The sequence below is a fragment of the Mus musculus genome, chromosome 19 (genome assembly GCF_000001635.26).
Source record: "Mus musculus strain C57BL/6J chromosome 19, GRCm38.p6 C57BL/6J".
Classification (NCBI taxonomy): Eukaryota; Metazoa; Chordata; class Mammalia; order Rodentia; family Muridae; genus Mus; species Mus musculus.
This window is the reverse complement of record NC_000085.6, coordinates 14,494,198-14,517,587: the sequence shown is the minus strand read 5'-3', so window position 1 is coordinate 14,517,587 and position 23,390 is coordinate 14,494,198. Positions and strand designations below refer to the sequence as shown.

The window sequence follows — 23,390 nt, the reverse complement described above, 5'->3', positions numbered from 1 at the left end:
ACAAAGAGCTGATTGCAGATTTTGCCACCCCATGCCCTCTACTTCTATCCTGACTTTTCTGGTGATAGAAGCCAGGGACCTTACACATCTAGTCAAGGGTCCTATAGTGGGGCTACATTTCCAGTTCTTCAGATAATTGGTTGCCTTTGATCCCTTGCTTCCAAAATTTAGATCAGTAGTGAAATCTTGTTTAAAGTACATGTATCCTTAAAAGTCAGCTGTGACCAGATTTTTGGACAGGAAAACTTAAAAAAGGCTTATTTATATTTGACTAAATCAGTTATTATTAGTAAATTAGAAGAATTTATAGAGTATAGTAAGAATTCCGGTTGTCATATTGAGATGATTTAGTTCAAAAACAACAAGTTGTTGAGTTACTGCTATTCAAAGCATGAGATTAACTGTTTTTGATAATAACGACTGAGGAAGTTCACTGTGTTCTCATGCTTGATCTCTTTTCTCTTGTAAAGGAAGATGTTGGTACCGAGGGTTCCTGTGCATTTGGTACATTGCTTACTGATAGTTTTCAGTAGGTAACTAGAAGAGTAAAAAAGAAATTCTAGCTGGATGTGGTGGCACACGCCTTTAATCCCAGTACTCGGGAGGCAGAGGCAGCCTGGTCTACAGAGTGAGTTCCAGGACAGCCAGGGCTACACAGAGAGAAACTCTTGTCTTGTAAAACCAAAAGTAGAGAGAGAGAGAGAGAGTAAGTCTTTTACCATTCCTGTATGATAATTTAGCAAAGGGATGGTTTGTTGGTTTGAAAGGGTGTGGCTTGTAATAAAAACATCCTATCTACTGCTTTTTAAGTATCATTACCAAAGTTTAGAGCATGGGCAAATTGTTCATATTACATAGAGCTAAGTTTATCTTCTGTGATCCTAGGAATATTGTAATATTTGTTTTAGAGTTATCTTAATACTATGGTACAGAGTTGACTCATGATTATAAACTTAAGTGGAAAAGTCAATAAGATACACATAAATAAGAATGGCTAACTTTGGTTCATTTGAAATTGTGTCAAAGGTGAACCAGTGCTTTGTGAATTTTGTTAGAGTAGTATTAATAATTAACTTTACAGTAAAGTTGACATCCGTTCAATTTATTATTTAGCAGGGTCAGGTTTGATAAGTATGATTTTATGTAAACTAACTAGCCTGTGTCTTTTTTTCTTGCATCTGTTTGCTTGCCTTGCTGCTGTTCTGCCTACAGACAGAGACTCCATCAAGGTAGGACTCAAAAACATTCAGACACAAAGTGTAGAGGGATTATGAGTAATATGAATAAATCTAATAATGGATTCTTTGAGATTTAGAGACCAGTATGGATGACATTTACCAAGTTGTGGTCAGCTTAGTCAAGTAGTCTTTTTAAACAATGATCATATTTTTCTAAGGATCAGATTTGTAGAACACAAATGGATTGCTCATATTAGACAAAAATGTAACTGCTTTAAGATACTGCAGTGGAGTAAATGTATTAACTTATAAGACATATATACCTACCAGAAAACAAAGCGTTAAACATCTGTTTGGGCCAGATGTGTGGTGTAGGCTCAGTGGGAGGCTTGAGCTTGACGTGTAACTAGGTGCATGCTCAGCATGAAGGGGGGCGACAGAAGCCTTCCTTAAGAGTATTTCTGTTTACCAGAGACATTGCATTTTCTTTTTGTATTATTTGGGTTTGTAGTGTGGCAAATAATTCTTTGAAGATTTTAATCTGTTTCACCTGCCTTCTGTGTTTCATTGTATGTAAACAAAATGCACAGGCTGTAATACAGGAAATGAATAAACTATGACTGTATTTCAACCACCTTGAGTCAGGTCCGCTTAAATATGCCATGTGCGTGCATAAAGGTGTAGCACATAACATACCATTGTATTACCCATCAGAAGTAACCTACTTCTGGGACACTAACCAGGGTATGGATACTATCATTTTGAGTTTTAAATAATTAAATGTAGTGGCCCATAGGTTAGTTCAGTGGTTCCCAACTTTCCTAATGCTGTCACTCTTTAATAACAGTTCCTTATGTAGTGGTGACCCCCAACCATAAAATTGTTTTTGTTGCTGCTCCATAACTGTAATTACAGTACTGTTATCATAGTATAACCATCTGTGGTTTTGGTGGTCTTAGGTGATCTCTCTGAAGTGTTGATTCACTGCTAAAGGGCTTGCGAACCACTGGGTTATTTAGACCTTTTGCTGTTTTTTGTGAAGTATATACAAAACTAGTCTTTCCCAGACATAAGGTCTTTGACTATGACTATTACTTTACTCTTTGACCTTTTGAAAATTCAAATGGTTTTCATAGTCCTTAAATAACAGAAATTCAATATTGAGTCTATCCATTTTACCCTTTGAGAATCTTTAAATTTAAAAGTGCACTTGCAATCCCAAACAACTGCCAACAAGTAGAACTATACATATTAAATGTTAATTATGGACATGCAATTGTACATTTTCACATCAGTACCTACATTAAAAAATTTCTTAGAGTGTAATTACATGTTCTCCACTTGTACATTAGGAGTAATTAGTAGATAAGGTCGTCGGGATCAGCTGATAAGATCTCTAGGGAGGCCTGTCTGAGGCTGTAATGAAAGCACTCCTGGTGGCTTATGATGAATCAATGCCTTCAGGTAGGCCAGTGGACTAAACCAAAGACTCTTCTCCAGCTCCACTCACAGATGATTGTGAAAATGTCTATATACCACTGTACACTTCATGCTATTTACATTTCTTATGACCCCACACAAGAAAGAATGTGATGTATATTTTTAATCATCTATAATCCAAGTGAGCCTAAACATGGCAGAATAGCCAGAAGCCTTAAGAAAGTCCTAAGGAAATAAGTTGATGTTTTGTTCTGATTTATTATGAATGACAGCTACAAGTCCATGCTTGAAGTGTGCTGTGTGCGTTCTGGCATTGTCTTAAGGTTTTCAAGTTGAAATAGTTGGCTAATTTTTTTCCCCATGTTTCTGTGATGCTCCAGAAGTGGCTGCCAATTCTAATGAGCATCCTTATCCTTATGTAAGGAGTTCCTGTTTAAGAGGGTGTAGTTTATGGTTGTTGGCTGATGCGTGACTGGGGGTGGTTTGTAGCAACCAGTTATCCAGTGGTCTGCTAGTTGAGCTAGAATGAAATAATTCATTCATGTACAATAGTTCTCCTTAACATTTAACAGGTAATGAATGTGACATAAATTTCCTTCTGGCTCTAAATTTTTCCCTTTCCTCTTCTAATCTGCAAACAGGCAGCTCTTGTACTCTAAATAATAAGTAATTTTTGGCCATCTGTCAAAAGGAAATTTCAATACAAATTTAAATTAATGGTGCCTGAAAATTTTATAGCTCCTCTAAAAGCCTGTAATGTGCAGAAAAAATCGGAATCTGCTGGTAGTAATTAGTGTTGCATGTAATGAGGATGTGGGCAGTGTTACACAGCTTCATTGGAACATTTGATATGGTAGCAAAGTTTTGATTTACACAAAGTTATGGGTGGGTTTAATTGTGAGAGACACTCTTAAAAAATGTTTTCCTGATGCTACCGATTATTAAACAGGGCAGATTTGAGAACAGCTTATAAAACAGACGTTTAGGCTCACTGTGAAGATCCAAGTAATTAAGGAGCTTTTCCTTGAGGAACTGAGTAAAGCAGAGCCATCCTTTACTGAACTGTTAGGCCTTCCCTTCGTTTCCTTTCCCCTCTCTGAAGTTTCTGTCCCACTAAATCACAGACTGTTGGCTTTATTGATCTAGTCGTCTTTAGCTTCAGTCGCCGAGTTCATTCTTAAGCCTGTTATTTGCAGAGTTCCATCTGAAGTTTTTTGACATTGATAGAGAATGTAAATATGGATCTAAAGGAGAAAGCACTATAGGGAGTCCTAGAATCAATTTACTTGGTCATGAGAAACTAAAGCATTGTGTACAGTAGTACTGTTGAAATAAGGGGCCATCGCCCCTGCCACCTTCCTTATTTGTCTTGGCTGTCTGCTGACTGTGACCAGCGGTAAGCCCCTCATGTGAGGCCTGGAAATGGCAAGAAACCAGTTGCTGGAGGTATTTGTCCACGAGGAGATGGAGTGCTCCAAGCCATTCAGGTCTTACATCACCCTCCAGTTTTCAGCTGACTGAAATGGGGTTAGTAACTTAGAACAGCCACCACCAAACTGCCTAAACGTTATAGAAACCTAAGGCTCTCACTACTTTCTGTCTCTATATCCCGCGTCTACATACTCTAGGCACCAAAGTTAAGGTCAGTTGAAACAGATAAACTCCCAACTAGGGAATGTTGATCAGCTCCATGATTTTTTCCAAGATGCTAATATTGAGCATATTTTCATTAAAATCCCTTTATTTATGTCCTCTTTTGATTTCTCTTAATATGGCATTCTTCTGTATCAGAACTGAAGGATTTGCCATTTTTTAATCTGCAAAATATAGCAGACATGCAAATTTTTCCCCTGTAAGTGGTGAAGGTTTTATTTTTGTTATTTTATCAAAATATCTTGCCAAGATACTGCATGCTTTCATAGAATATGGTCATTTTCAGTGAGTCCAGTTTATCTCCCAAACCTCTACACCCATTTCAAATGCTGAATGCAGTATTTGCTTGTATTCTTACAAACTCCGTCAATATTGAGCTTATATTTTACATTGTAATAAGTACAGATGTTGTACTTAATTTTAAAGTCTCACATACGATTTTTCACACTAAATGCTTTTCTGTGTGTATGCATATTATGTTTTTATCCTATGAGAATTCTTTACTTTTGCTTAAAGGATTTTATGGTAATCTCTTCAAGTTGTGTGTAAGGCAATGCCTATTTATTCTGCTTCATCTGTATGTTAGTTGCTTAGTCTGCACAGATGACTAAAACATCATATGTTTCTGTTTACTTTCCCAGTTAGTCACTGTTGGCAGTAAAGGTTTATCACTGGAAAATTAGAAGAAGGATTTTATGTTCATACCGAAATGTATGATTCAGGCCAGGAGAGTACTGTTGCCTCATTAGCAAGGTGCTACAGGTGAGAGTGGCTTTTGAGCCTGAATTAGCAGAGTGATTACTTCTATTTGCCACTTCACTTTGCACATTAAGATTTAATGGCCAAAGCTCTGTTCCAAGATCTGTAACCTGCGTGTGCTTGCACCAACCCGCCCTTTCCCCAAATAAGCATACGATTTTTCCTGTCTCACAGGTTTGTCTGTTTAAAAGGCATGTGCTTTGAACATGTTTAACTCTTTGAAATCTCCTAAGTGAGAGAAAGCACTGAAGAAGAAACTGGAGGAATGGTCAGGAGAGGGGTAACCATGTGCCTCGGGCAGTTTTGTTCTTCATTTTACTGTATGGATAGTAGGCTTTCTGGAAAGCATGGTAGGGCAGTTTGCATTACTGTAGATTTTAGAAAGGCACATTGTTTTCCCCCTGTACTGGCTGGTTTTGTGTGTCACAAACCAAAAACTTGTCACAAGCTGGGGTTACCACAGAGAAAGGAGCTTCGGGTGAGGAAATGCCTCCACGAGATCTAGCTGTAAGGCATTTTCTCAATTAGTGATCAAGGGGGAAAGGCCCCTTGTGGGTGGTGCCATCCCTGGGCAGGTAGTCTTGAGTTCTATAAGAAAGCAAGCTGAGCAAGCCAGGGGAGGCAAGCCAGTAAGTAACATCCCTCCATGGCCTCTGCATCAGCTCCTGTATCCTGACCTGCTTAGTTCCAGTCCTGACTTCCTTTAGTGATGAACAGCAATGTGGAAGTGTAAGCTGAATAAATCCTTCCCTCCCTAATTTGCTTATTGGTCATGATGATTTGTGCAGGAATAGAAACCCTGACTAAGACACCCCTCTTTGGTTTGTTTGGCTGTTCTAGAACTTGCTCTGTCTACCAGGCTGCCTTTCCTCCCTAGTGCTGGAATTAAAGCATGAACCACCACCAACAGCTCTTTGTTTTTTTTTTTTTTCTTAAAGGCATAAAAGAATAGAAAATGAAATTTGAAAGGGAGGAATAGAAAACACTAGTAAAGTACTATAAAGAATAGCTAAAGGACGGAAAAAGTGGTAGACATGTCTTAAGACTTGTTTTCCTTCAGTAGTCAGTAATCTAAAGAAAAACTACCCAGTCAGAAAATACCATTTGGCTTTCTGGTTTCCTTTTAGCCACACCCACTCTGTCTACAAAGCTGTTTCTTCAAATCTAGAAAAAAAATGTGGGTGAGTTCCCCTGAGTCCCCAATTAACTTCTTTCATGTCTTTGAAGACACCACCATCTTGTATATTGAGATCCTACTTATAGGTGTCACTTGTAAAAGCAACTTTCCTATTGCATACCCTAGGAAAGAGTTAGTGCTGGGAAGGCCCTGCCAAGCTCTTTGCAATTTAGTCTTATATTTTGTGTTAAAAATTAGAAACTGTTACTAGAAACAAAAAATTAGCCCTTTCTTTCACTGAAGTATCTTCAAGCAGATTATAGCTAACATGCATTTGGCCCTTGGGGAGAAGGCACACACATTTTTTTTTAAAAGATTTGTTTTATTCTTGTATTTATGTATTGAAGACTGGATATGCACATGACTTTTAGGGTTGTCAACCATCTGATGTGGCTGCTGGGAATGGAACTCTGATCAGTTCTCTTAACTGAGCCCTCCCCATGCCATTGAACACTTTTAGGATAACCATAATGTCTTCCATTGTTTAAAAAATAATATGTTTATTATTAGATAAGCAATTTTGATAATCATAAATAGAGTTCTATTTGTGGTTTTGTGTCTACACAATTACATAATCAGTAAATGAACTTGTAATTATTCACAAAATTCATTTTCTTGAAATATAATCTAAATAGGATTCATTATTCTTCTTGTGATAACTCTTAAACCTTTCTTCATCTAAAAGATTTCCCTTCTAATTTTTTTCTAATGACACTGTACAATTTTTTTAATTGTTGATTTTCATGTGAATGTGTATGTGACTGAATTTATTTGTGTCCTACATTTGTACACCTGGCTCCCACAACAGCCAGAAGATGGCATTGGGTCCTCTGGATTGGACTTAGAGGCTGTTGTGAACCACATGTGATATGGGTGCTAGGAACCAAACCCAGGCCCTCTGCAAGAGTAGCAATCAGTCTTAACATTTGAGCTATCTCTCCATCCCCACAAAGAAAGCCCAGGCTGGCCTTGAATTCATGATTCTCCTGTCCCTACTCTTCAGCATGTCCTACCAATGTTCACCATCACAACTAGCTACATTTATGTTGTGTGTGTGTGCACATATGTGTTCCATGGCATGTGTGTGGACGCCAGAGGTCAGATTTCAGATGGTTGTTTTCTCCTATTATGTAGGTCTCAGGACTTGAACTCAGGAGGTCATTAGGCTTGGTGACAGGTACCTTTACCAGCTGATCAGTTCTGCTGGACCTGGTTAACTTAAAATACCCTTCTCAAACAGCCTTTGATTTCCCCCCCTCCCCCCATCTCATTGCCTCACAGATTAGATTCTCTCAATATCCTAAAAATTTAGTGAGAGAGAACTTTGTAGTATTATGGAGAAACAGATGTATTTAATGTATTCTTAAAATCCTATTAAAATGAAATTCTAGTTTACATTAAACATATTAAAATATACTTTAGGTTAACCAATACTTCATTTGGAATGTAGATTTATATTTTCAGTATATAGTAGTCTACGTATAAAAAAAACACAAGTGGAACTCTATTTACTGATGATCAGTATTGCATTTCCCCCACTTCTAGTGTATGTGCTGTCAAAGCAAACACAAATCTTACTTTTTGTAACATTCAGTTTTTTGTTCATCCCCACATGTACATGCAAATAATACTTTATTCTTTATGTCCTTCTCCAATCATAAGTAAAAGGGTCTTCCTGTTATATTTAAAACCACAAGGAAGCACGTGGAAACATCTAGAATCTGAACTAGTTTACAGGAAGCCAAAGCCAGGTTCCTGAATAAGTCTATTTTTTAGTACCAGGTAAGCTGTGTGTCACATTCCTTAAGTCACTTTTAATCTCCGATCTGTAACTCTAGGTACATTTGGAATGTAGTTGTTACATTTTGTTCAGGCCCATCCTAGAAGTTAATTTGGAAATGAAAATCTTAAAGTATAGGGCATAATGGGTAATTGAGCAGTGAAAGTGGCCATGTCATTAACCAAATGTGCGTATTGGTAATTATAATTCTTTTGGAGGGTGGGTTGCTATAAGGGTTGTTTAATATAGTGCTTTCAGCTTTCTAAAATACAAAATAGTAACTTGAAATGTTTTAGTATTATTGTTGCTTTCTAATTCTGGTAAAGGCATTTGTTTTTTGTTTTTGTTTTTTTTTTTCTTTTTACTATGAATTTTATTGTTAACAGGTACCTTATCAAAGACCCATCCGGAACTTTTGTTCTGTTGGTTTATGATGCACTAATTTGTGCAGTATTAATTGATCCCTGCCTCCAGGCATGTAAGCTGTGTGAAATGTAACAGGTGCCCTAATTCCAGAAAATGTGTTGTAATTGTTTGTTTGTGGAACAGATGAATGAATGTCTGTAGGGCACAGCTGGTCCTCAGGTGGTGAGCATGAGTGGATTAATGATGTGACGGGGGAGTCACGCTTGTTTTGCTGCACTTGCCTCCACCGATTGCTGAAGCAGAACAAATATTAATTAACAGGGTAGGCTGATTGTCAGATCTGCCTTCCCTAGCTGATTTTGCAAAGGTAGTTTAATTCTTTTGCTCCTTAAACCAACAGTTGCTAGACATTTTCATCTTGATGCTTATTATCTCTAATTTTTTAATTAGAATGCATTTTTCTCTTGAAAATATATAATAAATTTATATTTAACATTTAAACAATATTTCGGAGGAGCCTAAGATTGAAGTGTTATGCTTGGCACTTGAATTTCAAAAGCATTTACTTCTCAAAGTATACATAATTTTTTCTAAAGAGTATTTCCCAAGTATTACTTACTATGTTTTGTGTTAAAAATACTCATCTATTCAGGGTGGAGGAAACACAAAAATGACCTAGAAGGACACTTAGTGTGTCTCTCTCTCTCTCTCGCTCGCTTCTGTAATACTACTTTTCATCCTTCATAGTTTGCTCTGTGGTGTAGTGTGTAATAGTTCAGATATCTTCTGGCTTAGACAGCCCTCTGCATATGGGGACACCACTAACAAGGATCATCAGCACTGTTAACTTTGGACATGCATAGTCTGTGTCATACTTAACCGTTCCCATGCAATGGTCTGTGAGAAAGCAGAAGAGAATTGGTAGGCTCAGGAACAAGTGATAAGGAGTTTGCTGAGGGCTAAGTGGTACTTCTCAACAAGTTTTTGCTGTAAATAAGCTTGCTGCTGCTCATAGAAATAAAATCATCTCAGGATTGATACTGCTTAGTCAGATAATGCAAGTCAAAGTGTTACAAGCACTTAGTATTCCAAATAGTAAGGACCATTTGTCATCAGAACTAACCGATGTGGCCTCTATTTCCACATTTAGTAAGATGTAGTACTGACAATCCGTGTAAGTCACTGTCTTGTGTTTCTGACTTAAGCAATGCCTGTTTGGTGTTAATTTTCATTGGTGGTCAGTACCACTCTGATGTTGGTGTTTGTGCCTAGGTTTGTCACTAGAGACCAGAGCAACATGTCCTCTTCTTTCCTCACACTGTTTAGTATTCCATTCCCTGTGCACTCATCAGATGTTCCTGAAAAGCTTATGTGTTTCCTGTCTCAGTCTTTACTGAACTGCAGGAAGTGAGATGGACATAAAAATCCGTAAGTGTTCTGGGAAGTGAGAGTTCAGAATGTGGATAGGGGAAGTGTGAAGAATCCTTTCACATGGAAGTGGACTCATTATATAACTGCATCACATCCTGAAGGATTCTTCAATTTTCTTCTTTAACTTGGTACTTTGTTGAGACCCCGATGGTTCAGACCCTTTGAGGGCCGAGTAAACAAGCTTGGATGTGGATCGCCCTTAGAGAAGTGCCTCTGGTGGGCTAATAACCCCACTTTGTATTTAGTCCTCCTTAGGGTAATCTTAATTATTCTTGAAATTTGTGAAAATTCTGTTTAGCTTTTAAAAACACTTCTGTTTCTTGAGTGACATTTGCCCCTTTGAAAAACAAAATAAAATTGGAAATGCTAATGTTTTGAGCCAGCTAAAGGAGGAAAATAAAAATGTCACCATGGTAACAAAGCTGCTTTCTAGATGGTTTCCTAAGATATGCCTGAACTAGAGGCAGATGTCTGATTTGAGAATCTTGCCTCCTTCAATGTAAACAAATAACTTCTAGGCAGGTGTTGGAAATAATATGGAAATCCTATTAAGGGGCCTTGGGTTCCTGTCAGTCAGGAAGCCTGTGCCACAAAAGAGCTGGTTGTCACATAAAGGAGCAGAGTAAATTCTCATTAGGCTTGAGCTTTTCCCAGGAAATGATTGTCTCCTTGTGTTTTTTTTTCTCCTGTGAATCTGAATGTAAGCTGTTGCTTCTATTGATCTATTCACTGGCTTTTTTTCCCCTCTTCATTACAGATCTTCCCTGTCCCTGCCAGCCCATATTCTCCCCTTCACCCACTACTTCCCTCCAGATTAACACTTGATCTCTTCTATTGCCCTGGGAGTTGTGACATTTGTGATTTTAACCTCCCAACCTGGGGGTTGGGGTGGGGTGGGGTGTTCCTGGAGGAGGAAGTGCAGCCTGCTTTACAAATAGCCAGGCTAATTGGATGGACTCAGTGCTCAGGGCTGTTTGAAACCAGCACAAACATATTGTGAATATATTTTCACAAATTAAGCAATATTTGAACTATGAAGCTGCATTGTCCAGTACTGTAGCTGCATGAATCATTTTTTTAAACTTAAATTAGTTAAGATAAAAATATAAAACCCAGTTTCTTAGTTGCACTCATCACATTTGAAGTACCCAGGGGAGACACAGAATGCATGGCATTGCAGGACGCTCCCTCTTTTTTTTTTTTTTTTTTTTTTTGTATTTTAAAATTACTATTATTATTATTAGATATTTTCTTCATTTACATTTCAAATGCTATCCCCTTTCCTATTTACTGCTCCAAAAATCCCCTATACCAACCTCCCCCTACCCCCCCCTCCCCCTGCTCCCCAACCTACCTACTTCTGGCATTCCACTTAATGACACTGAAGAGATGGGCCTGATTAGGCTTAATGGTTCTGCTATTCCATCTGGCTGAAGCAGATTGCTGATATTTAAAAGCATGGTCTCCCTGGTTGTATAGAAAGTAAGGGCCATGCTGGGCCTGGTAGTGGAGGCCTCTAATTCTTGTCACTGAGGAGACTTAAGAAGTTCACCCCATTCAAGGCCAGCCTGAGTAACTAGTGAGATGATTCCAAAATAGAAAGTAAAAGCTAAGCTGAGCTGGGCTGGGCTGGGCTGGGCTGGGCTGGGCTGAGTGATAGAGAATACTTGCCTGGTAGGCTTTAGGGTTTAGGGGACAGAACTGAGGGAGAGAGTGAGAGAGGGAGGGAGGGAGGAAGCCAGCAGGCAGGTAGGCAAAAGGCAAGTCAGAGGGTGGTCAAAGCTATATGCGTATTGCCTTGGTGGTCAGTGCTGGTGTGGTGGGCTGCACTAATATGGTGATCTCCAAACTGGTATAGGATTTTATTCATTTATATTTTGGCCATGAGATCGGATGATCAATTTAAAGGAGTTTTTCCTGAAATGGAGCTGTAAGATGTATTTTCATGGTTCAGTAAAGAAATCTATGGCACAGGAAGAGTGGGCAGTGTCGGAGGTTATAGGGAGGGGTGCTCTTTATACTACTTAAAAGGTTAACAATGTATAAACACAAAACAAGGCTTCAGAGAAGCCACACGATTATTATGCAGCATTTCTTGGGCTATAGTCCCTGAGATGCACTTCATAAAGCCAATAAAGCTCACACTGGTGGTCTTCTGTTGCCCTAGCAACGGACCATGGGGCACAGTGTATGTGAAATGCATGAACATCTGCGAATTAATCTTTCTTGGTTTGTTCTTTTCTTGGCACTGATTGGGCCACTTGGGCTTGGGCCTGTGACACTGAGTGTGAAGGGTAATCTGGAGCTGTCCCCAGGGCCTTCCCCTGAGTGGGTGGTGAAGGGAGATTTATCCAGGTAGTATATGCAGGAGTAGAGGGATTTAGCCTGACAGCACTCTCAGGGGGATGTTATTAGCTTACTTTCTGGTGGCATGTGGAATTGAATAATTTTTTTTGGCTAGTAAATCTGGACATCGTTGAGTTCATTGGGCTGCCCTGAAAAAATAATCTTCAGAGAAAATTGAAATAATCACTTGTGTTTATACGAGTTATCGAGACTTGAAAGCTCTGAAATTAACTTGTCCTTGGCTTAGCCCTTGCCCCAATATTGGACTATTAGTGGTCTGAATCAGCTTTCTGAATTGGATGGTTCGGCTGGGTTTTGTTTTAATAATAAAATTTGGTAATTACCTAGTGTGACCTTATTTTCAAAAATTTCAGAATACGCTAGTGATGTTTTTGCCCTCTGGAGAAAAAACTGTAAGCAAGATTAGGTTCCCCACCAGCCATCAGGATTGACTTCTTTTGCACAGTTCTTCCTCTTTTACACACTGCACACACCTTCTCTTGCTCTTCAGACTGCACAGTTCTTCCTGCTCTTAGAAATGTAAATTGTTCTGCTCCCCCTGGTCGCTGTCAATTCCTTTGCCCTTCCTTGTTTGCCACCTCTGCCTCTTTCCTTCTCCATAGCCTTTCCTATGGCTCCTTTTGGGGAAAAATAAAAGAATGCTGTGGCAGGAAATTCTATCATGATGGAGGTAGGCTTTCTTTTTTTCTTTTCTTTTTGAGAGTAAAACATTTAGTAAATACATGAAGACAAGAATCGTCACAGTCGATTTGACTTGTTTAGCACTATTGAAGGATATTTGAGAGTGAATTAGTTAATTCTTTCAGGTGAAATATCTTCTTTTGTATCAAAAAAAAGCATACATGAGATAAGGTCCTTATTTTTGTGAGGCAACTGGTCAAAAGTTGCTTTAACAGTTCCTGACCTTTGAAACCTGATGACATTAATAGTTAAACTTGATTTTCTTATTTTATTTATTTATTTATTTATTTATGATTTGTCATCTAGCAGACAGACTGTACTGTTTCATTGGCTTATTTAGTAAAGGTTAGAGATACTCTTTACATAAATAAACTTTTTGTAGAATCAGCAAAACAAGAGGAATATGGAGACTTTGATCAGTGTCACTTTCAGGTGATTCTCACTCAGGTTTGGCTGTGGGGAGTAACCATTGACGCTTCCCCACTTCTCCACCTGTAGTTCAGACGGCCTCCTCTTTCTTTCTAAAGTGAGCAGCTTGGGTTATTGACTTGAAGCCAGCCTGAAGAGTAGAACAGTTACAGGAACCACAAGATACCATTAGAAGGAAGTAGAAATCTTCAATGTGGCTTTCGTGTCCTAGACTACTGTGTTTTTAAGCATAATTCTTTATGCCAACACCTCGGGATTTGTGGTACCTTGTGGTAAGTAGTAAACCCTCAGAATTAAATGGACTTGGCGCCTGTCAGTGAGTCAGCAAGCTATCGGGGTAGTGACAGTGATGGCAGGAAATACATTTGAATCTCTACTGCTTTCTTCACTTAGGTTTGACAAAGTATCTTAAAAGTATAATTTCGTGCTCTGTAGGAAAAAAGAATACCACTGTAGAAGAGAGTTGGTTAGCATTTAGATATTTTTATCTCATTGTTTGTGTTAGCTTGACAAACAGCATTATTTCTTAATCTTTGATTGATTGATTGGCTGACTGACGTTCTGGACACTGAATGTAGATACATGCACATGTTAAGCCAGTGCTCTACCACTAAGCTTTAAACACTATGGTAGGTGAACTGTTTCGTGGAAGAGTTCGGTGTTTTAAGAATGGTCTTTTGAAAACTCTTTACATCAGCAATGTTGAGACTGCCCTTACTTTTTGTCAGTCAGGGTAAAATCTCAATGGACATCCTAATGCCACATGTGTATGTATTTTTAAATTATGTATATCATTGTCAAGTATACCTTTAAGGATGTAGGACACCAGGTGTTAATTATCAACCCTTTGGAGTTGTCTTTGTTGGAACCTGGTGAGCTCTCCTATATTTTCTTAGAGAAACCTGAGTTCCTCACAGTTTTATTATACCCTAGATACTGCCTTCATGTCTAGGTGCTCCCAAACCAGCAATTTGGGAGGCCTCAGGAAGGGGCTGGATAAATCCTGGAAGTAATATCCCGGCTCATAATTTGGAGGGCACAGTCTTTGTGTACAAAGCCTGTGTATGGGGGTGGGGGTTCTTTGTGGTAGCATTGAGATGCTCGGTTGGCAGAGGGCCCTACCTCAAGTCAGGAACCTTTTTGCCAGGTTCTTTGGTTTCTATTTTATTTCACAAATCATACTCTTCAGGAATCAAAACAGACCTGGGAACTTTTGCATCTTGAAATACTGTTTTTTGAATAAGCATCATTTTTATGAAAACTAGGCCAGGGAATTTTAAGATATCTTCAGGATCCAGTACTTTTAAACTACATTTACAGCTTGCTTACAGAGTCTAACTGTACTTAAAAACATACTCTTTTCAAACCCTGAATTCATGTGGTACCCAGAAGGGGAGAGAGATGAGTGGAGCTCTCTGGGGCTCTGTAGTAACAGACACACCCCCACTACACACATATACGCACTCACATACCACCACCACCACCTTCCACACACCTCCACACCTGCTCCTAGGCAGTGGTGAGAATGCCATGCAAAGGTTAGACCTAAAAGGATTAGTGATAAAGCCTTGGGCTCCTTAGAACAGAGATTATTGCTCAGAACTAGCTAGGGCCATGATTTCTGTTTTCATCTGCCTGTCTTCCTTTATGTTCTGCTTTGGTTGGCTAGCTCCAAGTGCCACAGGAATATTTGAAGAGCCTTGTTTAGTAGTTTATGTGGGAAGTTGTTGAATTATTCACATAGCAAATGATTAGACAAGGCCTTGTCCATCTGACTGAATTATTCTACATGTTTGCTGAAGCAGCTAAGAAGGTGAACAGCGTCTCCTCCTCCATAGGGTATACAGTGGCGGTATTGACCCATCTCGTTATTGGGTTTCAGCCTTTTGTTGACATTGTTGTAAATGAAAGCAGCTCCCGCCGATCTCCGAGCAGCTGGGCTGGATAATTGTGAAGGGTTCCTGCTTGTTGCTCTTACCCTGGTGTTTGCAGTGCGTTGTTTGCTTTGACTTTTGTTGAACTGTTGACAAAAGCATTAGATACAAATGGGAACAAATAAAGTGGTGAGATGCCAGGAGAGCTTGGCAGGAGTTGCAGTTTTTATCCTGACTTAAAGGAGGATGGTGGAACTTACCTAAATGGGGGGGGGGGGGGGAATATATATATGTGTGTGTGTGTGTGTGTGTGTGTGTATGTATGTATGTATGGTTATTTAGTTATATAACATGTTTTAGAGACCAGACAAGAAAATGATTTGCTGATTGTGAACATAGGCTTTTTTGAAAGATCATAGAACCAAGGAGGCTACCAGTGCCATAGCCCTTAAAAAAATGCCATGCTGTATTTCACCTTCCCTATCAGGCATGCTGCTGACCAGTAATGATAGAACGGAAATAGTTTCTGGGCTCCTCTTGAACAATTAAGGGTATCATTACTTTTTTTTTTTTTTAATGACAAAGGTTGTTTGAATTGGGTGATGACAGACATGATGTCATAATGGGGGGAATTAGGAAAAACTGTATATGCTAAAATAGTATAGCCAGGAAAATGGGGAAGTCATTTACTGGAACACTTTAATTTGGTTGAAACAAAATACTCTTTTGTATATTCAAATGTGGAGTAGCTCAGCTGTTAAAAAGCCAGAAAATTAATGGTATTTTTAGTGAAATAGCAAAAGCATGTCAACAACATAGCTGCAGATGATAATGTTGGCATTTTATTCATGAGGAATTATCAATGCACGTTACAGGACAGCATGTGTGACTGACTGAAAATGATTGAGTGTTGGAGAAGCCACCATCCTTCTGCTCTAAGATTTCACTTTGAATAAGTCTTCTGGCTTTTTTGTATATGTGTTTTCCCTATCAGAACCCAGGATGTAGTCCCTTTTGGCCCTGAGTATTTGCTCACAAGCTAGTGAGAGTGTTTTCTGGACACAGATTGTCAGTGGAGGTAAGTCATCTTTTAGAGAAAGGACCCTGCTCACAGATTCCTCTCAGAAATTTTGTGAAGGTAGTCTAAAAGCATTGGCCAGCAAAGCATTCTCATTCACAGTGCAATGAATGAGAACTGTCAGAGTTTTTTTCTCATTTGGAATAACTAATGAGGCCAGAAAAATGTTTATGAAACATTTGTACACCTAAATGGAAACTGTATTGAGGGAATTAAAATGCCCCTGGAGCAGTATACTTTGATGATGAAATGCTTGTCAAATTGACTATATTTTAGTGAAAATAAGTTAAGCCCTAACTTGGGTTTGTGGTTTGTATGTTGTGGTCCAGGGTGCTCTGGTCCTATCAAGGGATGTTTTGTTGGGGCTCCTGTACTCCGTTTTAGAGCAGGGGGGAAGCTAGGACTCTCTACCCTGTTCTTTTCTTCACCTTCAGATATTTCGTTCCACTCCCCCTCACCCCCCAGCAGTAAAGAAGGATTGTATCTTTTTGTCTTTTTGTAGTAAGGCTTTGGCTAACCTACTTCATGGATCAAATCTTAAGAAATCGTAGTCAGAAAGTATAAGTGGGTATTTCAAGGTGGACCTTGCAGGTTTGTACGTTATGCAATCCTGGTGACCAGTAGTCAGCTGAGGGTCGGAGACGTGACTGCAAAACCAGGTGGACATTATGCACTAGTTTACTGAAACGTGGTGTAAAATACAGCTCTCAGACTTTGGGTTCTCAGATGTTGGTTCTTTTTCCAGTGAGAAACAAAAGGATCTATGTCCTGGAGTTCTGTTTTGAGTAGGAATACTGTCTCTGAGATTAAAGAGTTATCGTTTCTATCAAGTTTAGTATTCAAGGAGGAAAAAGAAAAAGAAATCTCGAAGAAAAAAAAATAGCAAGACGAGTTTATCATCCTTAACAAGCTTAAAAAAAAAATAAGAGTGGGAGGATACGAAACATCACATGCTTGTCTCAGCCAGATTTCCAAAATTATGAGAGACCTTAGGCAAAGCACAATAAAAGACACACAAGTGAAAGAATGAGTTCAAGGGAAATGTATTTAGACCAAGACAAATAGATTGGGACACCATGCCTGCGGCAGTGACTGGGACTGCAGGGGGAGGCATGTTTTCCCAGAGACTTTACAGCCTTCTCAGTAGGCTTACTCCTCCTGCTGCTCCTGATACCACTCCTCCTCTTTTCCCACTACTTAAGCAAGTATTCATACTTGCTTTGCTCTTAACGCTAAAATAACATCCTTGTAAAGAGTGACTCAAGGAAGCTCTTTACATACTGTTTGAACCTGGTTTCTGAAGGTTGGGAGGCTGGCTGACACGTTGGGGCCTGTCCACTTCTGTGCATGTGTCAGGATGTAAATGAGGAAGCAGTGGAAGGATGCTTGCTGTAACAACCAAGGGGCAAAGTATCTGCACTTAGCACATGCTTATTGTTACTCCCTTAAAATAAATCAGTATACTATATGAATAGTTTAAAAATGAATTGGTTTTCTTTTATTCTTTGGAGTATTTAGATTAGCTTGTGTTCCATAGGCAGACAGACAGCAGAAAGAAACAAACTAGAAATGTGTGAGGCTGTGGGGGAAATTAATTCTGGGATTAAATTTTAGTACAACAAATCTATGAAGTGGATCTTAAAGTGCTGATGATATAGAATTAAATGTAGGTATCTGAGTGCTTTTGTGTTTCAGGTCATTCAGCCTCTGCTGAGATCATGACTTTTATGTGTTTTACAGCAAGATCCCTTGCCACTCATAATACATGAAATCGGAGATCACACTGGGAGAACCTTGTAGCTTCTTGTCATTTCAAATCTTGGTTTAAAAGGCTTCATCTTTTGTGTATGTGGTTTCTGCTAGGAAAGGCCAATAACTACCCGTTCAAGAGATGAGTGAGTGCCTGAGGAGTGTGGTTTACTTGTGTTTTACACAGGGCCTCTTTTATTTTCATGTCAGATTATCTGTGAAATGGACTTGTCCCTCTCGTGCTATAAAGCTTCACAGTGCCTCCTTCCTCTAATTGTGTGGGGAGGGAGCATACCCAGCAGAGAGTCTGCCTCTTCTCATTGTTTTACTACTCACACACCTAATCCCTGTCAACAGGGTTGGCTGTTTGGGGAAAGAGTACACATCTCTGCACTGTACTACTTACTGATTGATTTGCAGCTCCTTTTTCTTCAGGCTGAGTTAACGTAGGATTCTCTTGAGGCATTAAGAATCAGTTTGGTGTTGTACATGTGCAGGGAAGGGGCCTTTTGCAGCGTTTAGGGTGCTTGGGGGCAGCAGACTTTGATCCAACAGGGAAGACTAAAGGCTATGCCCCATCCTTGTCTGAATCATGACTCCTTCCTTCAGAGTATTATCCCAGGCAACCTCAGTAGCATCCAACTTCACTTTTCTGTTATAAATCTATGTGTGTGTGTGGGGGGGGGGGGGAACATGTGGGTTTAGAGAGGGAGTTTTGTGCATTTTTGAGGGGTCAGCATTTTGTTGGTTCATTTTGGCGTGTGCTCCCTTTAGTTATCATTGTTGTCCTATGAAGCTGTGTCCACAGGTACAGAATGAGGGAGACCATCTATCAGATACAGAATAACCAGAATGTAAAATAATATTGATAAAACCAATAGGGATATAGCCTGTTCCATGATTCTTAATAGAAGTGCCAAAGATGCCAGAACTTTTGAAAACAAAATGTTGGACGGAGGGTGGTATTTGCCTTTGGCAGATAGGAGAGCTAGGACTGCAGGTTAATGTAATTGAATTTTCCAGTGTGGTCAAACTCTCAGAGGCTTCTTAATTGTGAGGTTTTTGTCTTCCCACATGAGCCAGGACTATTCTAGCAAAGATCTGTTGTCTAGAAACTTGCCTCATCCGTAAGTGGAAAGCCTTTTTCATGGGTAATCTGGGTGAGGCTTGGAATCATCAGGTCACCCTTGGGGCAGCCTCTTCTCACCGGTCACTAGACCCTTGTCTTTTGAAAAGTAGGTCCACCAAAGCACCCAGTAAAAGACATCTTTGTGTTTTGTACTTGCCCTGCTTTCTACCTACCTGGAGTGCTAATTTACGTGCTTAGCTAACATTCGGAATTTTATTAAGTAAGAGGGGCTCATATTTCTATAGTTATCGAAGTAGGTACCCATTTTGTTTCTTTGAGAGTTTGTTTTATGTAAAAATCATAACTTTGCTAGCTCAGAAAATACTAAGAGGAAGGACTGGATTAAGTGGAAATATTATATAACCTTACAGTTTTAGCGGCGGCGGGGGGCGGGGGGGGGGTGTGTGTGAGAGTGGGCAAGGTTCAAGGGAGAAGGTAGAATAGAGAAAGCATTCAGCCCAGGGACTCAGTTAAATAATAGTGGTAGAATGGCTCACCTGAACTAGTCCCCTGCCACCGGACTTGACAGCCTGAGTTCATTCCCCATCACCTACATGATAGAAGGAAAGAAGGTGGCCTCTGACCACTACATGCATACATGCCCACAAACAAAATAAGTAATGTAATGTAAATACTATATTTTAAAAAATGGATTTCCAATAAATTTAGATAGTCTTAGAACATTGTAAGCTGTATGAAAGTATGCTTTAAATGTCAGCAGCCAGTGAAAAGGGCACTACTGATAGAAAACTTTGGCCTTCCAACAACTTGGAGGATATATCCCTAAAATAGTCAGGATAAATGCCAAAGAGAATTGTCTAGTGTATTGATCCCGTAAGGAATGAAAATTTTAATCTCTTTTTGTTTGGCTTTAAATCTAGAAATTTTTAAATGGTTGTCATGTTTATTTTGGGAGACAGGCAAGTAAAATCTGATAATAACAAATACCATTATTGTAAGTAATTTCTAGACCTCAACCCATTGTCCACTTAAACCAATGTTGAACACAACTCCATTCCATTAGGCAAAACACCATGAGTTAACATTTGAGACTTCCTTTCATGAAGCACATTTGGCAAATGAGGAGAGTGAGTGAGGTGTTAGATAAAGTCTGTTGTCAGTTTTTCTGCTCAGTTTAAACTCTCATCTCTGATGAACTGTAGCCTAGGTTGTAGAACTTAAAGACACCAGGAGGCCCTGCCATTTAGAAAAGTACTTAACTATTATGTGAGCTGCTTCCATTTCATGCTTGTCAAATCAACAAAAATTCAAACTAAATAGATGCTGCAATCTTATATGTTTGATTGAGCTCTTTGATGTATTTCATCTATGTGATTGATCTGTAAACTCATCTTGTGTTCACAGTATGAAGATCTCTCAAACTAGTGAATGAAGACAATTTTTACTTTACAGCAGTTTAAAATGTCATCACACAGCCTTGTGTGTTTTGTGTTATATTTTTCATTTCCAGCAGATGTATCTTTCTTCTGCAGCTTAGAATCTGTTATCTGATTAATTAAAATTTATGCTAATGAAAAAATCTTGACAGCATTTAACTTGTAGCTTTATCAGTTTGTTGGAGGTTAATAGCAATGTTTGTATAATAACAGAATTCCCTGATTTGGGTTTTATAGTTTGGTTTCCTTTTTATATCATGGACAACCAAGGATAGCTGTTTTGAGTAGAGCCATTAGCTGAACTTAGTGGTGATACTTTATAACTTAAGTATCTATACTTATTCATAGTGTAAAAATCTGTTCGACTTTTCTACTCTTCCTTAAATTCTGTGCTACCGGCATTTTTGCTCTTATTCTCTGCTTGCTAGCTCGTGGAGATTTATGGCACAGATTAAGTAGCAACTACTTGTGATAAATACTGTTTCGTTTTCCTTTAGAGCCCTTCCTTTCTGTCCTTCTGCTACCTTCTCTTGTCTCTCCACAAAAAGACATCTTGATACATGTAGAATAGAACAGATGGGATAGGTGAGTGGCAAAAAGAAATGCTTGATCCAGCACTGTATCAATTTGTGGAGAATGCCTTGAGGAATTAAGCTAAAGGCTGAATGATATGATGAGTTACACTTTGAAAATATCAAATTGAGACCTGTGGCTTGACACTTTTGGATGGTTTCTGCATCCGTTCCCAAAGAATTAAGACAGAAATTAAGTCTTAAGCCAGACCTCGTGCTACTTGAGACTTAATCCTAGCTACTTGAAAGACTAAAAGAAAGAGAATTTCAAGTTCAGGCTCTGGCTGGACTACAGAGTGAATTCAAGAGCAGCTTAACAAGGCCTTGTCTAAAAGCAAAAGGAAAAATTGCTGGGGCTATATATAGCTCAGTATTAAAATGCCTGCCTACTATATGTGAGGTCCTTATTTATTTATTGACTGACTGATTGATTGATTGATTGATTGATTAATTTTTTTGAGACAGGGTTTCTCTGTGTAGCCCTGGCTGTCCTGGAACTTACTCTGTAGACCAGGCTGGCCTCACTTTTTTTTTTTTTTAATTGAATTAACCAATGTTATTTTGGATCCAAAACAAAACAAAACAAAACAGGACATGAGAATAGATTTTCTAAAAATATTCTTACAGTTAATGTTTTTCTTTTTTCCTTCTAATTTTACCTTAATGTATAGATGCTTCACCTGCATGCATGTCTGAGTACCACATATATGCCTGGTGCCCTTGGAAGCCAGAGGAGAATATCAGAGCATCTTAAGATGGTTATCACCACGTTCGGTTCCTGGGAACTGAACCCGGGACCTCTGGAAGAGCAGCCATTGTTCTTAACCATAACCACTGAGCAATTTCTACAACCTCTTTAAAGTTCTTAATTTGTGTGTGTCTGCGCGCACGCACGCACGCATGGGTGCGTGATAAAGAGCCAGACAGAGCATGTTCATGTGACTAGAGGCTAAAGATATAAAATCCCTTGGAGCTGGAATTTCTGGTAATCAAATTTTGATTCTGGTTCTCTGCCAGAGCAGTGTATACTAAGCCATCTCTGGGTCTGAACTCTTTGTAACTGGGGCCCTAATCTCTGTTAAGATCCTATTTTCATTTATTAAGCACTGTTAGTGCCACTTTTATTATTGGTTTTTGCATCCCTTTTAACCAAAAATTTTAGGTCAATTATATAGGATCCTAAATGATGTGAGAGATGATAGACTCCTACACCAACCACTTTGATCTATCTGTATAGCAATCATAATGCAAGATTCTTAAAGGTAGACTGCCTTGGTTGAATGGAAATAGAGGGATTGCTATTTTATGTCTTTTTCTAACTTCTATATTTGATAGTCTGTTAATTCCCACTGATACTCATTTTAGATGCAGCTTCAATTAGTGGGATTCTTCACTATTTTGCCCCCCCACCCCAAGAATTAGTCTTTATTACCACTGACTATAATCTGATTGAGTTTGATTGTTGTTTTTAATAAAATATATAATGACAGAAGCCAACCCTAGGTGGAAGGGAAGAACACTAGCCTGAGATGGAGAGTTGTCTGCCATCACTGTTTCAGCCCGTGCATGTTCACAGTTCTCTGAGGAGTCAGTTCTTATGAGCCTAGACTCAAGGCTGGATTAGATGGTGAACCACATTGCATTTGTTAGTTTAGTATTCAGTAGTAAAACTTATGCAAAAGCCCTGTTTTTTGGCTTAAGATAAATATTACTCTTGTCCATGTGGCCGTTTGGAATTAATGAGAGCTACTTCATACATACATACTCTACTTCAGTTTACCTCCTCTTGCTTTCCTCTAAATCTATGTGAGAACAAGTTACATTCACAAATTAACCGTGGTATAGTAGAAAACATTAGACAGAGTAGAAAGTAGTTATACAAGGTCTTTTATAATTTATAAACTAGAAGTGTGTACTTAGCAAATTACTAAGCATCTTATGGTTTCTGTTTCTTTAATGATATAAAATGCCTTGCAGAGTAACTAGCATCATAGTCACTTCTCAGTAAATATCACATGTTCTAGTCAGTATTCTGGCTAATTCTGCTAAAAGGTAAAGTCCTTAGCATGAATCAGTTTATGGCATCTTGAGGATTTTCTGTTCTTTTGTACATGCATCAGTAGTAGAAAAACTCTTACTGTGAGACCATGGATCTTCAGGCCTTATGCTTTGTATTAGGGCTTCTTTCTATTGTTTCCAAGTTGGTAATTTTTATACCAACAATTAATATAATTGTTTCTTCATTAAACTTCTTAGAAGACACTTCTGTATTTTGGTATGATTAGAGATAACTTTAATTGTTTTTTTTTTTTTTTTTTTTTTTTTTTCTG

The 23,390-nt window shown here is 38.8% G+C and overlaps 1 protein-coding gene across 9 annotated transcripts in view; it reads left to right on the top strand.

Moving 5' to 3' along the window:
• Positions 1-23,390, top strand: part of Tle4 (transducin-like enhancer of split 4) — a 150,112-nt gene that overhangs the window by 80,596 nt on the left and 46,126 nt on the right. For all 9 annotated transcript variants that reach the window (NM_001302950.1, NM_011600.3, NM_001302947.1 and 6 more), the window contains one exon: positions 1,213-1,229. In NM_001302950.1, coding sequence (NP_001289879.1) covers positions 1,213-1,229 — 17 coding nt within the window. The remainder of the gene's footprint in view (positions 1-1,212; positions 1,230-23,390) is intronic.